The sequence below is a fragment of the Mustela erminea genome, chromosome 9, assembly GCF_009829155.1.
Source record: "Mustela erminea isolate mMusErm1 chromosome 9, mMusErm1.Pri, whole genome shotgun sequence".
Lineage (NCBI taxonomy): Eukaryota > Metazoa > Chordata > Mammalia > Carnivora > Mustelidae > Mustela > Mustela erminea.
Window position 1 is genome coordinate 73,402,664 of NC_045622.1, and position 16,087 is coordinate 73,418,750.

General features: G+C 46.1%; 1 protein-coding gene across 11 annotated transcripts in view; it reads left to right on the forward strand.

The window, feature by feature from the left end:
- NAV2 (neuron navigator 2) overlaps nt 1–16,087 on the forward strand; it is a 397,127-nt gene that overhangs the window by 137,402 nt on the left and 243,638 nt on the right. For all 11 annotated transcript variants that reach the window (XM_032357750.1, XM_032357752.1, XM_032357753.1 and 8 more), the window contains exon 3: nt 841–893. In XM_032357750.1, the coding sequence (XP_032213641.1) occupies nt 841–893 (53 nt within the window). The remainder of the gene's footprint in view (nt 1–840; nt 894–16,087) is intronic.

The following is a 16,087-nucleotide window of genomic DNA, read 5'->3' on the forward strand; positions in this document are numbered from 1 at the left end:
TGTGTGTGTGTGTGTGCGTTTAATATTACTCAGCCACAAAAAAGAACGACGTCTTGCCATTTGCAATGACATGAATGGAGCTAGAGAGGATAATGCCAAGTGACATGAGTAAGAAAGACAAACATCATGTGGTTTCACTTGTGGAGTTTTAAGAAACAAAACAAAGGGGAAAACAAGAGACAGACCAACAACCGGACTCTTCACTACAGAGAACAAACTGAGGGTCACCAGAGGGGAACAGGGAAGGGACATGGTTGGAAATAGGTGATGGGGACTAAGGAGGGCACTGGTGATGACCATTGGGTGTTGAGCACAGTGTTGAATCACTGTTTTGTACACCTGACACTAATATAGCACTGTACGTTAACTACACAGGAACTAAAATTTAAAAAAAAATTAAGAAAAGATGAGGTGAGATGCTATCATCTATGCCTTTTGTCCCAAGTGGGGCTAAAGCTGGACCAATCCACTCTGAGCCATCCCACCTTCTGTGGGGAGATCACAGTCACCTTTCGAAGAGCCCAAAGCGTAATCACAGTCCGGTCTATTTCTCAGTCTCCACACGTTTCTGTGATGCCCCATCGCTCCAAGACTGTCATCAGTGCAGTTGTCTCTGCTTTGGATGCTGACGACCTTGCCCCAGCTGTCCCCGGAGGACGGCAGCTCGATGAGTAAGTCCCGAAGCTTTCGAGCTGCGTCTCAGCATTTCTCATGGCCGCGCTGATTGGACAGGCCCCAGGATGGGCCTTAGGACGTGGTTGGCCTCAAAGGTCCTGAACATCACTACTCAAAGTATCTGGGGTGATTGTTTATTTTTCTGACTTGTGTTTCCTATTTCAGCAAATGAGAAGATTGAAGACATCAATGGCTGTCCGAAGAACAGATCGCAAATGGTGAGTACACGGCTGGCGAGTATTTGCGTGAGGGAAGGAAGCCCTGCCTCTCAGTGGTATTGACTGTCTTGAGAACATTCCCACCAGAAGCTTTCCCCTAGGGGATTATATTAATAAACTAACAGCTATTTCCTAGTAGCTGCGGTCGGCTTCTCTGAAATTTGTTGGCATTTATTAAAAAGTGGCCGTGATTTTTACGTAGATGGTGAGACAGGGAACATGAAATACTGCCCTTTCTTTCAGAAACAAATTATGCAGACCTGGTGGAAATACACACTTGTTGAGCATTTGGACCATTGTGACTCATTCCGCTTTCTCAGAGACACACAACGATCTCTGTATGTGGTACTGAGGCACAGATGGGGTCATGGTATCTTGCTCAGAAATCAGGGCATGTGGTCTGATTGCCTTTAAAGGTTAGAATGATGTGAAAGCACAGTGGTGACAGCAGATGTGAAATGTATAATCATATCCAGACCATTCTTAACCTTGACAAGTTATATGCTCTCTGGTATTGTATGCTTAAGCTCTGATATTAAAGCTTTTTTTTAAAAAAAAAAATGGATCTTTGAACATCTGTTCTTGTTATATGTCCTGTGAATAATCTTTGAATTAAAATTCATGATCACTATTGAGTTCAGAAAACATGTAATTGCAATGCTCTGAGAACCTGAGTTTTTCCCTTCAAAAGGCTTTTCAGTCTTTACGCCAAGTACATGTATATCAGACTGTTAAGATGATGCTACTCCTACCTGCTTAAAATATGAAGGTGGCAATTTAAGGACAATTTTCTATTTTTGCAGGACATTAATCTGCTTCCAGAAACCTAAGAAAAAGGCATAATCCATTTTTTCTGACCTCCCCCACTCCCTTTGAGTTGACACAATTGGATACTGTCATTCCAGAATATAACAAAGTGATTGGCATTCCTTGGGTTTCCCTTTCAATTTTCCCAAGTATTTGTTATCCTTGTGAGTTGGACAGATCACCTTTTCAGTGCACTTTCCTTTGCATGCATAAAAACACATTTTTTATCCGAAAGAGGAGGGTGGATGGGAGTCCTCCTTCAGTTTACATTGTGAAACAAGTTTCTCTCTCTCTCTCTCTCTCTTTTTTTTTTTTTTTTTTTTTTTTGGTCATTGCACAGGGATTTTGTTTCTTTTTGTTTGACCCAGAGAGCAACCCCTCCTTATGTAGGAAAGTCCCATACAGACATCTCATGGCTGCTTTGACTTCTGGGCTGCTATTTTTGCTAGAGCTACTGCAGCTGTCTAGTGTATTAATAATTGAGAAAATTTGGAAGATAGAAGACTTAATTTAGTGCAAGCATTTTACACATGCAGTCATATCTTCACTTGAAAGAGATACAGTCGTTCCCCCGGGGTAGATAGAGATGCATTTGTCCCAGCCTGTTATAATGCGTACGTAGACCTGACATTGGAAGGTAATGAACCTTTTATTCTCTTTGGCACTTTTGTATTTTCCACGCTTCCTGTTGGAGGTGTGAAAGCCCGCTTTCCACGATTATAAAATAATACCACCATCTCAGATTCTTTCGTGCAAATTTAGTTCTAGATGCCAAGTGTTATTTATAAATGCTACCATGACACCAATGTAATTTTGTGGTTTCTCTAACTCTTTCAGCTGTGAAAAAGTATTGTTTTCCTCTTTTTTTTTTTTTTAATGGCGTGTGGGTTTGTGTGGGGTTTTTGTTTTTTGTTTTTTTTAGAGCACAGGAATATAAAATCCTATAATTGTCTGTGATAATTAGTTCCAGCTAGGGGTGGGGAGGCAGACACGGTCTGGTAAACATAGCAGAGAATAGTTCAATGTCCAGGATGTGAGGCCAGGAAAATGGGAAAACCTCCACCACAGTCATTCCATTCTGCAGCAAAGGAGAAAGATGGTAAAGACAACAGGGCTATTGTTGTTAACCCCGCGTTGCAAACTGTGACGGGTCCATAAGACGGAACCTCACCTGGGGTGCCTGGGTGGCTCAGTGGGTTAAGCCTCTGCCCTCGGCTCAGGTCATGATCTTAGGGTCCTGGGATTGAGCCCCGCATCAGGCTATCTGCTCAGCAGGGAGCCTGCTTCCCCCTCTCTGCTTGCCTGTCTGCCTGCTTGTGATCTCTTTCTCTGTCAAATAAATAAATAAAATCATTGAGAAAAAGACAAAGACAGAACCTCACCTGACCCACCAGGCTGCCCAGTAGCTCAAGTCTCAAATTCCTGCACTCCAGGCTCTACTTCAAATGTTCTTTAAGTGAGAGCAGATAGCTCTGGCATCTATCTATCCCAGGGGCACCAATGCACAGACGCAATGAGTATGGTGTTGTCCCTTTGACCTGCAGATCAGCAAAACTTTGCAGAGTGCTGACCATTGCCAGCCACTGGGGTGGGCCTCGTGAATGCTCAGGTGAATGAGATGGGGTCCCTGCCCTCCAAGAGCTCCGTGATGAGTGGACAGGAGAGCAGAGCATAACGGTGCTGCTGTTTGCCCAGACCTCTGTGCACATGACACAGTGCGGGCCCATTGCATCCGAGAACGAGGGAGGGTCAAGAGTAACTTCTAGGGAGTGAGTCTGAAAGGTAAGAGGGTTCACCCCAGGGGGATGACAGGTGGACGAGGATTCACATTCCTGGAGCATATCTTTACTAAGTTTGTCAGGGACCCTGCGAAGGAAGGTTTTGCAGCATTTGCGTATGATCCTACCCAAGGGCCTTAAGCTGTATCTAGGGAGACTCCTCTCCTCCAGTGAGGAGTGAGGCATGGAAGAGTCCAGAATGCAGCAGACCCCATAGCCATGGCAGTCTTCAGGTCTGAGACAAGCCTTCTGCATTCATCATTACTTCCCAAATCACTGTATTTTGGGAAGCAACCCCCCACTGGGCCCTGGAGTGAAGTATTTTTGAAGGAAAATACCCGTGGTCATCCAGCCCTGGAGAGGGACGTTCAGTCATGGGGTCTGGGAACTGAAAATGCTACCTGGTGGGGAGTGGTAGTTCCTGAGTTCATTGTTTGCTCTGACCTATAGCTGCACAGTGCCAGAAGGTTTGTGCTCCCATTCATGCTTGTGGGCACATCCTACACTCTGGACACTGCTGTGGGCCCACATAATGCTCCCCCAATTCTGGTGAAGAGACTGCAGTGCCACGTGGTGGAAAGCTGTCCCCAGGGCAAGACAAAGCCAGAACCATCAGCATATACCGTAACCTGCTGGTGGCCCTCGTAGGATAGGACCATTGACAGTGGGCACAAGGCAGGGAGACATGGCAGGGACTTGCCTTTCCCTAGCAGGCTGGCCTCAGCTTGTGTTGAAGGAGTCCTTTGGGCAGTTTTGGGCTGACCTAGCCCCTCCCGGGGGCCATGTCCTTGGAGATGGAGCTGTAGAAACGCTCCTGTCTCCCCTCACCCACCAGGCCATCCCTTTGGTCCTTAAATGAGTTTTGTGTGTGTGCGTCAGAGCTGGTTAAAATGTTTTGTCTGTTTAGCATTGCCATGGCAACCCAGGGGCATCTTTTTGGCTTTCAAGTGCTGTGTTCAGCAGAGTTAGGAGTTAGTTTGGGAAGAGAAACTGCCTGGAGCCTGGCCCGAGGGCACTGCCTCTCCTGGAACCCCTGGGCTCCAAGACAGAGCCTCACTTTGGGGCCTAGGAATGGCTGCTTCAGGGGGTGGTTTTCTTTTTTAATCATTATTATCTTACAGGGCTTGGCTTTCTGTTATGGATGAGGAGAGGTGCAAAGTTAGCAAGGCCTGCTGGCCCTTTCAACGGAAAGCCCCAGGCCTGTTTATCCCTTTGGTTCTGATCTCCGGCCCCGGGTCATCTGGGGCCTCCTAGTGCAGCCGCCTCCCGAGCTCTCTCAAGTGCTCTGCCTTCTTCTCTTGGTGCTTCTACTTTTTATTTATTTATTTCAAATATTTTATTTATTTATTTTTAGGGAGAGAATGCACAAGCAAGGGGGAGGAGCAGAAGGGGAGAGTCGAAGGGCAAAAGAATCCCAAGCCGACTCTGTGCTGAGTAAGGAGTCCGATGTGGGGCTCAATCTCATGACCCTGAGATCGTGACTTGAGCTGAATCTAAGAGTCAGGCAGTGAACCGACTGAGCCACTCACGAACCCCCTTCCCAGAGAGCGTCTAGATGGAGGGTCAACTGGGCTTGAGAACCATGCAGGCCAAGTTCAAGTTCCTCCTCTGCTGTTCTATGGCCTGGAGCTCTTTATTTAACCTTTTGAAGGCTCTATTTCCTGTTCCTGAAAGTGGGGTTGGTAGTACAGCTCATAAAGTTTTCGTAGTACTAATGAGTCAACGCAAGGGATAACCATGGGTAGTACTGATGAAGATGATAAAATACAGCAAGAGCCTGTCGGGGTCCGCCTGGTGCCGGGGGCCCAGCTCAGTGCTGCCCAGCGGTCCTCTCCCTCCGTTCTCCCAACAGCCCTTTCAGGTAGGTGAGCTCGTTATCCCCATGCTCCTAGCATAGGAACAGCCCTGGATACATGTCAGTTTCTAGGACAGTGGTGATTTGTGATCGTAGTTCATGTGTTGGGGTCATGGAACCCTCTGGAAATCTGAGGAAAGCTAAGGCTCTCTCCTCCCCAGATCACACAGCCCCCAGAATTTTGCATACACCTGAGCAGATTGTAGGTCCCAGAGGCCGGCCCATGTGTCTCCCCGGGGCTCCACAGACCCAAAGTTCAGTGCCCCTGCTGCTTAGGGCACAGCTCCGCCCCCCACCCTGTTCTTTCAGCAGTCCCCATGGACATGGTGGCACCCGATTCCCAAAACAATAGGAGTTTGTATGTAGATACAGAGAAGTACCAGGCAGCGGTTTTCAAACTCACATTCCATGAGCAGAATCCACCCCCCTCCCAAAAAACAGCACATAGGGACTGAGGCTTTACAAGGTCTCGTTCTCTTTCTTTCTTTTTTTCTTTTCTTTCTTTCTTTTTTTTCTTTTTTTTGTCCCAGTTTACTCACCTAGGAAGCAGAGTTGGAGCTCAAACCCAAGTCTATCTAGTTTAAGAGCCTGTGGTGTCCACTTCTGTGACAGAGAAGGGGTATAATAAAAATAGTCTCCCCTCCCCAATCCCTACTCTAATTTTTCATTAGTGGGTAGAGCAGCATCAGCAGAAGGGAGGAGACTGAGTATTTCCGGAAAGGGCCTGGGCTGACCTGTGGATGGAACCTCAGGAGCAGAGAAAGGAGGAAGGGCCCCAATGAGAGGCAGCTCTTGAGAGGGCCTTGGATAGGCCTGGCGCCAGGTACCTCCCCCTGTGTTCTCCACAGAGCCTCTGGGGCCAAGGCAAGGCCATCTGCAACAGAATCAGGTTTCCAGGCCCAGTGACCTTGGGCCCTCCCAACAGCTGAGAGAAAGCCGGCCACATGCCTAGGGAGTGTCTGAGATCCTTGGGCAGCTGAGGTGCCTCTTCCCTGGGCCCCTGAGCCTATTTTTATACCACCCTAAGGGCACACACATGTTACAGAACTAAGGAGGAATGAGGAAAAGTCCACAGGTCCCTTAAAATTTAAAGCAAACTGGAAAGAGTCCAGGGCCAAGGTCAGTAGGCAGCATACCCCACTTCCCACTCGATGGTACATCCATTGTCACCGCTTAGGTTTTGGCCGGTTATGGCTTTCAATATGGAGGCAACATCCATGTCTTAGCTTTCTGCCTCTTTGGCACATCTCTGTTTAAACCATCATGGGCTGCCCCTTCCCCTTTCCTTGCTCTTGAGCACACAGTAGAAGGTCCTGCACAATCCACTTACCATCATTGCTTGCCATTGGGCCTGTCCAACTCCATACCCTGGGCATTCTAGAGCGTGGGGTGCCCCCAAAGAGGCTTTGTACTCCTGTCTTTGTACTTAGCCACATGCTGTCCAGACTGCCTGGAAGAACTGAGGATTGACCCACGTGGATACTGTGACCTTTAATCTTTAGGTCAATTGTTACTCAAGTAATTGAGATAATTAGGTGCCTGTCCTCTTTCCTGTCTCCCGGTATTGGGTGCCTGCATTTCTCATAGCACCTCCTTGTGGTTGTCTGTTGAATTGTCATCTTGAAGGAGATGCGGTGTCTTTCACCTGAGTATCCTAACTTAGGATACACTTAGATGATTGGCATCTAGTAGGGTTTAATAAGTGTTGGATGGTTGGGCAGACAGACAGATGGATGGATGGAAAGACTAAGAAGGGATCTGGCCTGGACTTGCCCATGTGACTAAAGGATTGTAACATACCCTCATCAGATCCTTATTTATGGCCGTAATTTGGGTATTGGAAGTTGTTCAGTGTTATCCCAGGAGTATCGTCCCTACTCTTAATTCCTCTCTTTCTTGGTTTATCCAAAAGACCCAAGTAGAACAATTTAGTTAAACTTTTAGTTTACTGAGTTCTTGTGTATCGCTCGAGGTAAACATACTAGGCATCCTTACAACCACCAGAGATTATTAACAGTGATAATAAGAATGGTAAGTGCCTGGAGTGCCTGGGTGGCTCTGCTGATTAAGCATCTGCCTTGGGCACACGTCAAGATCCCTGGGTCCCGGGATAAAGCCCCGAGTCAGCTTCCCTGCTCAGCGAGGAGTCTGCTTCTCTCTCTCCCTCTGTCCTTCCCCCTTGCTCCTGCTCTCTATCTCTCTAAATGAGTCAATAAATAAAAATCTAAAAAAAAAAAAAAAGGTAAGTACTTTATGTGTTTTAGCTCCTTTTATTCTCCTAGAATGAGAAATCGATCTTGCTCATTCCATTGAATGGTGTGGAGAAGCTAGACCCTGCTGTCATTTGTTGTGCTCTGCCAGGGGCTACATGTGAGTCATGTTAGAGAATCTCTCCTTCTCTTCCCCTCCTGCTACAGAGCCTGGGGTTACTGCCTTGTCCCAGATTGTGTTCTTACATAAGAGGAGCAAACATGTATCCTATATACTTCTAACCGGGCAATGTTTTAGACCTCTGCATTGATGGATTTTATCTTCATAAAACCCTATGAGAGCAGTTACCTTTATTCCCATTTCACAGATGAGGAAACAGAGAGGCTTAGTAACAAGCATGAGGTCACACAGTGAAGAAGAGACTAGCTGGGATTTGAACCCTGAAAGCCTGACTCTAAAGCTCGTTCCCTTAATTGTTAGGCTATGCTATATCTAAGGAAACTGACTAGGGAAAAGATGGACTGGGATGTGGCGCTACAAAAATCCATTTGTGGTGCTGGCCCTCCTACAGGTGTGGGCAGAGCCTGGGTAGAGGCCTTCCTTCATGAGAAGGAGATTTGGTTTGAAGACAACTGGAATCAGGCAGCCTTGGGTCTCCCATCCTGGACCTCATGTACTGGGCAGTTGACTAAATCTGAGCCTGCCCTCCTCTGTGAAAAGGGGTTGTAATGGAAGCTGCCTCTTAGGGTTGCTGCCAGGGACGAATGAGGGATGGTATTATTAGCACCTGGTGTCACCCTGGCTTATGGCGAGAGCACATTAGATGTTTTCCATTCCCTGCTTCTGAGTCCTGTATATCCTGACTACTGTGCACTGAAAGGTTTATTCACACTCCAAGTAGGCACCCAGTACGGTAGGCCGAACAGAGGACCCCCAGACGTTCCACATACTAATCTTAGGAACGTGTGTGAATGTTATCTCACATAATACAAGGGACTGTGCAGGTGTGACGAAGTGAGGGCTTTGAGACAGGAAGATTATCCTGGATTACCTGGGCAGGCCCAGTGTGATCACCAGAATCCTTCTCAGGACGGCAAGGAGGTGAGTGAGGACATGTGATTACGGGACCTGGCTGGGAGTGGGAGGCAAGAGGCTGGCAGGTGCTGCTCCTGGCTCTGAAGAGGTTAGAAGGGGTCATGAACCAAGGCATGCCAGTGGCCTCTAGAAGCTGGAGAAGAGAAGGAAAAATTTATTTTCCTCTTGAGCTTGATCTCAATGGATCTAGCAGGCCGACTCCTTTATTGTAGCTCTCCGGGACTCTAAGAGAATTTTAGGTTGCTTTAAGCCACTAAATTCTGGTCCCTTGTTACAGCAGAAGCAGGAAACTAATACTCACTGGGATTCAACCAAAATAATTCTTGCCATATTAGAAGTATGCTACCTGAGTTTCTAGCAGAGGCCCATTTGTCTACTATGAGCCCCTCGGGTTTCTGAGTTGGCCGGAAGTTGCTTCCGTTGTTAGAAGACTTCAGAACGGAGCATGCCGCCTTTGAGCTAAATTCAGAGCAGGTCACTGTAGGGAAGTTGGGAGAGAACAGAGCCCCATATTTAGTTTCTGGCAGTGGAGGGCCATATTGTGGGTGGCCTCAGACCCTACGCTGTCCTGGGGTCCACAGGTGTCAATTACAACTTGGGCCCCAGGGACTCGTGACCTCTTCTCGAACCTACACTTATGAGTAGGTATTGTGCTCCCCAACTAATGTGTGTTTGTCTTGTAGCTAATACGACATTTAAACACATTTTGAGATATTTATTGTATTTTGTTTAATAACATCCAAGCTTTGTAGTGTGTATAACGTCTTTTTCATCTTTTGGTTCAATAAAAATCTCCATATTCCCAGCACCTGGCACGGGCTAAGTACATTGGAAGTGCTCTGCTCATGTTTCTTAGATGAACGAGCTTCAGCAATTAATGGCCCGACTGTCCAGGACTGCCCAGAGAGTGGGGGTGATGTCACACGTGAACTTTCAATATGTCAGATATGTACTATGTATTTTGTATTTTTCAGTGCTATAAAGAAACTTGAGTTGTCTTAAGCCAGGAAATTCTCTCCAATCATCTCTCTCATGATTTTATATTTTAACTTAGTTGTAAACATGTGCCGGAAAGACCCCCATAGAGCAGATTATTTTCCTTGATGAGGGAAGTAGCATTTGGTTCTGTAAAGCTCTCCGGAGCAGAGCCCCCCATCCCCACTCCAGAGTGCCCAGGGGCATCACCTGGAGGGCTTGTCCCAACAGGGCTGGGCCCCACCCCCCAGAGCTGCTGATTCAGGAAGCCTAGGGTGGAGCTGGGGTATTTGCATTTTTAAATGAGCAAATCATGGGCGCCATGCTGATGCCGTTGGTCTGGTGACCACACTTTGCCAACGGTTAGCTTCAAGCCAAGTACAGAAAGCCTCTTTGGGGCTCTGCCTGTGCAAACACACATATAAATGTGAATTAGCTTGCAAAGTTTTTTAAAATTTGTAAAAATTAACAGTATCTCTAGAGGGTTTATTTAAATTTCAGGATTTTGAATGAGCCAGTCATTTTGCTTTTTTTGGAAAGGTTAAGATGCTTTAGATGTCTCCGTGTCTGAGAAGTGTAGTAGGCTCGGAATGGAACAGATCTAAATTGTGCTCATGGCCGTGGTCTTGGAGTCTGTCGGCACATTCTCTGTCCCTTCTAGCTCACTTAACCTGTGTGACCCTTGGTTTCCTCTATTGAAAAATGGAAGCGATAATCCTTTAGCACATTGTACTTAACTGCCTGCCTCCCAGTAGATAATAATGTCTTTGAGGGTGCTGTTGCATCTGTCCATCTGTCCATACGGCCTGGCACCTGGTAGATGCTCAGGGAATATTTACTAAAGAAACACTCAGCACACCTGCCTGGGGACTGTGGCACTGTCAGTGGCAACGTGGTGCTCGGTCAGGTTAAAGAACTTAGCAAATGTGAGCAGTAGGGGGAGAATAGACACACATCTTCTTGAACTAGAAGAGATCGGATGGTGGCTTACAACCCTGGAGATTGTGGTTTACGGAACAGCCATCTGGGCCTCATGCTTGGATCCATCTTACATGTAGTTCCTGTGTTTCAGCCTAGCATCAAAGGGGGGTCTTTTGTATGTGTGGGGTTTTTTTGTTTGTTTGTTTGTTTGTTTAAAAGAGATATTTATTTGACAGAGATCACAAGTTGGCAGAGAGGCAGACAGAGAGAGAGAGAGGAGGAAGCAGGCTCCCCACTGAGCAGAGAGCCCGATGTGGGGCTCGATCCCAGGACCCCAGGACCATGACCTGAGCCGAAGGCAGAGGCTTTAACCCACTGAGCCACCCAGGTGCCCCTGTTTGTTTTAATTTTTCCATGAAGCAGAACTGAGCCAGGACTTCCTCTTTGCACTTGGGTAAAGCATGGCTAGCCTATGGTGTCTGCATTTTGGGGACTGGTCAGTAGAGGAAAGCCTGTGGGCTCAACCTCAGCAAAGGGAGGAGGACAGTTGCCCACCAGCTGAGGTCAAGTCCCAGAAAAACTTTTAAAACAAACAAAAAAACCCGAATCAATGCCGACAGATCAAAGTCAATGTACTTCGTAAAAATTCATCTTCTAGTCCATCCATCTTCCCTTCCTTACTCCCTTCCTTCCTTCCCTGATGATCTACCAGTGCCGGGTTGGCACTCCTCAGGCCAAAATTGGCTAAACCCAGGTAGCAGCTGCCCCCTCCAGAAGGGTGTGGGCTGCATTTCTCCTATGCTCCACCATTCCCTATTGTCTTACATGCAGCTTTTTTTACTCATTTGTTACTGGCCTGCCCCTTACACACATTTGAGGTTTGTGATCCCCAAACTGTTGTATTCTTAGGAGTGTCATGAACTTCTTCAGAGATCCTAAGCACTGACATATGGGCATTTGAAAGATCCTTGTTTGGGGAGAATTTTGACTTGAAAATAATGCCCGTAAGTGTTTATATTAATAATTTTCTGCTCCTGAAGATGTCAAATACTAGGAAAGGAACATAAATATCTCCTACAAAACATGTACAGGAGAATGTGGGGAGAGTCAGCTCCTTCCTCTGTGAAGTGTCCTTTGTCCTTCTAATATGAAGATGAGATTTGGTTCAGAAGGACTGATGACTCGCCATCACACAAAGCCGAAATCCCAGGGTCGGGGAGGTGACCACAGTGGTCTATAGCAATAGTGAAGCCCTTGCCATTTCGTTGTTAACATTCCATGTTTGTAGGGGGCTTCACAGATTTAAACCTCTTTCCATTAAGTGTTCTGATTCCCACTCTACCATGTGTTTAATATCTGTAGCTTTAGAAGGGGACTTTAGTGCCTCCATTTCCCTATCGGGAAAATGGTGATAGCATCTACCTCATCTACTGGTGAAAATGAAATAAAATAATGACATATGCCCAAGAATTTATGCCAGTGCTTTGTGTTTTCTAAGCATGTAAATAGTAGTTTCTTAGGTCTCTGTAAGGCTTTCTGCATGCCCATTTTTCTGAAAGGAAAACTGATGCTCAGGGAAATCAAGAACCCTATCCTAAGATAGTCAAAAAGCTGAGAAATCCACAGATGTCCTCTCTTGGGCCCGTCTCTCTGGGAGGGTAAAATTTCCCATCCGTAATGGCTCCAGTCACAATGCAGCAGACAACACTTTGACTTAAGGTTTATCCTTTGGAGGAGATGGGAGTGGATGGTAAAAATCTTTTCTTTTTCACACTTTCTCTGAAGGAGTGGGAAGGCAAGAGGTGGAAATCCAGGCAGCCTGGATTCTTTTCACTGTTGTGAAGGATACCTAGTTCCCTTTCCTGGGAGATTTTGAGAGAAATCAACTGGGAATTAAAGCCTTTCCTGGGCCCCATCCTGCTTCTCTAAGGGAATCCTGAAGTGGGAGCTCTGACTAAAGCAGAGGGTCCTTCAGAGGGTCAGCCTACAGATGGGGTGTTTCCTTTGACTTGATGTTTTTCCTCTGTTTTGTGAGATTCCTTTCAGAGACTTGCAGAGATTTTATTCTGAGTTTCAGATGTACTGATGCTTTATTTATGAATAACTCTAAAGCGCTCTATTTTTATAATCACCAGCAGTTTAATTTTAGCCTTTAAGGGGAACGTATCTTCCTTATAGGAATTGTATGAAATAAAATTATGAAATAAAATTGCATGAAATGGCCAATATTTCACCATTTTTAACCTCCAAAAAATTGCAGTCTTATCCGGTTCAGCTGGATACTTGACAAGGACAGAAATAGTAACAGAGATTAGCATTAAAAATTGACACTATTTCTTCCCAGGTGCATTAGATATCTTGTAGCCTTGGAAAGCTCAAGGATATCCTGTAATAGAGACCTTCCTTGTCTAGTCTATTCTTTTCTTCCGGCAGGCTTGGTGCCTCTGACATTCTGCCTATGGCAGTAAACAGAGTGGAGAATTATTTTAATTATTCATAGAATCCTTAATTTTTGATACCATATGACTTCTGATTGGGCAGCATGTAGCTCTTTGCATAGATCACAAATTTTAGAATTCGAAACCATTAGTCAAATCTCGCATCTTGGTATATTTTGTGTGCTACTTGCAAAATCTCCCCAATTAATGCTGATGAATCATCAGCAGCAGTCTAGAATTTAGGCTGTGCTCTGAGGCCATACCTACTAACAGCTTTTTGAAATTAAAAAAAAAAAAAATAGATTGAGATGATGTATAGGAAAGTTGCTAGTAGTGTGCCTGGCATATAATAATGACCCGCTAATGACTAGCAGCCTCTGAAATTGGAGTGGAAAGGGAAGGGCAATTTTTGAATTCCATCTCCTGCAGAAAAGAACATGACCGGGGGATGTTTGCAGGCATAGGACGAAAGAGCAGACACCTTCATCCCTTACTTCACCAATAGGAGGGCGAAGCCTTGCAGGATTCTGAACTGGGCATGAAGGCGCTCTGCTTAGCTTTGCTTTCCTGCTTATTGATGCTGCCAGGGTGTTTCTTGCAGTGTGTGCTGTCGGTCCTTGGAATTGCACGGTAGAAATCCAGGGACTGATTGCTCGCAAGCCGCCCAGAAGAACCAGAGCTACAGGTGATGGTGAACTGGCTGAAAAACAAAAGTGCACTCACAGGCTGGTCTGAGGAAACTGACCACCCAACTGGGGGGCAAGTCTGGCTCCTGGTCCTCATCTGCAAAAGGTTCCATTACCCTGTTCCTGTGTATGTATTTGGTCTGTGGGGAAAATGACCTATTCTAGCAGTACTTCCATGGAGGATTTGCTGCTGCACCCGTGGAATGTATCGAGGGTCTGTTTTGTTTTACATTATGTTTCTCTTCTGCCTCTGGAAGACTTTGTGGTAGTTTATGGGTTTAAGGATATAAATATGGCCAAGATACAAGAAGAACCAGACTGTAAAGAGCATAGTGAGTCCATGTCGGGCTTTTGAGTTGGTGAGTTTATAGGTGTGTAACCCTTCCCATGTTTGGGATCTGTGTTTAGTGGGGAGATTTTTGCTTCTCCTCTGCTTTTGTGTAGGGGGCTGTCTATCATGTGAGGAAGGACCACGCTATCTTGTCCCCTCTGTTTCCCCTTCCCCTGGAGCAGAGGCTACAAGAAAGTAAATAGTCATTATTCATCAAAGGATGAATGAGGCTACCAAGTTTCAGTTAGCTCCTGGGTGGAAACTCTCTAGCACGTGTCCACGGTACCTCTCTTCTCTGTTGGTTCAAAAGGCAGCCCCACGTTTGGCATCCAGAAGGCAGGCGTTGTTGAAGTTGGTGTCTGAGTTTGTACCCTTCTCTGAAGGAAAGCCAGGTTTTTCCTCAAAAGATCAATGCTCCTTCTTAACGAAACTGTTCGTTTGCTATCTTAGGGTTTTTTATGTAACTTAGTAAAGGAGACTTTGAACTGAAATCTTTGGGGATAGAAACTGCTGATTCTAACAGGGTGGAAAGAATTCTGGCTACAAGGAACCCATTCATAGAGAGGCCGTGCAAGTGTCGTGTAATGTAGCAAGCCTCAGAGTGTCTCACAAATTCCAAAATGATCCTGTACTTCCAGGAGAGGCCAGTGATCTCTCATATTCTGCTTTTATGGAATTGTATGAAGAAAGAGTCTTTGAAAGCTCTGGCTATGTAAAGTTCCAGACCCTTGACCCAGGTCAACCCATCTCTGCCTCTGTATCTCTGCTGAGAGAGTTCTATATATTTCTGTGTTCTAGATGAAGAAGTTGAGACTTAAAGCAGTTAATGCATTTTGCTAGAGTCTCGTGGGTGATGTGAGGGAACCGGAATCTAGTGGAGGAGTCCGGAGCCCACATTCTTCCAACAGGTACCTGTCATCTAATAACTGTGATGGAATACAGGTACCAGTGGGAGAGGTGACCCACAGGAAGCCAGCAGCAGTCCTTCTGCCCCGGTGTGATTAGTTGACTTCTGTCTTTTCAAGAGTGGGCTTGCTGAGACATAGGCCAGATGTTAGGCGAGGGAGAAGACCCAGAGTCCTGGATAGCCAGATTTGAGGGGAAAGCTAGAAGCAGATGGAAATCAGCCCAGGTAAGCTTGTCGAACTCTGCTTTGCCAGGGGCCAACTCCAGACATAGCTTTGGGCATATCATGGCCTTAGAATGATAGCCCAGAGACGGCATGTCAAAAATGACAACATAGTAACAAACACTGCCAGTTATGGGGCACCGGCTTAGCCACTCATACATCCTCTCTCAGAATGGCCACCTGCCCCTGCCCTGTGAGATAGGTGCTGCAGTGCCCATTCGACAGGTCAGACCACTGAGGAAACCTAGTGGAGATCATTGCTTCATCAACAGCAGAATTGGGATTGAAACGCACATTTGTCGTACTCCAAAGCCTGTGTTATGTCCCTGAATACTACTCCTTAGCCCTAATCACTCCCCACTAGCATTTGTATCCAGCTCCTAACTTGGAGGCCTCACCTTGGAACTGTCCCCTTGTGGGGAAGACCAGGAAGTGAGGCAACATGACTCTGAAACTGGAGTGGGGAGGTGACGTTAGCAGTGGCATGCCGGACGAATGCACGTGGGGGCATCCGCTGGGCCTCCCAACCGCACCGATCCCCAGTGGAACTGTCCCCCTCCTCGCTACCAACTGATGCTCTGCAGACCTCAACTGTAAGGGTTCATTTTGGGAGCCTCCAGTGTCAGGACTGACTTCTAGAACGTTCCTACCCCTCCCTTTCCAGATTTCTCTTTGTCTCGAGGGAAAAATTGAGAAGTCAGAATATAATAGGAAAATGAGGTATTCTAAGCATTTGGAAGCACAGTGGAGAAAGATCGTCACTGGAGGAATTTGAGATTCTTGTTTTCAATTTTTATATTTTTTTAATCCATATGGACCTACCCATTTGCTGTAATAGCAGAGAGACTCCTATAAAGCTTTTTTTCCTCACTTTTCTTTCTTTCTTTTCTTTTTTTTTTAAAGGAGCTCTTGACAACATCTTGGAAAGCTGAAGTTATGTTATATACAGTAAGATGGGTAACATTGCC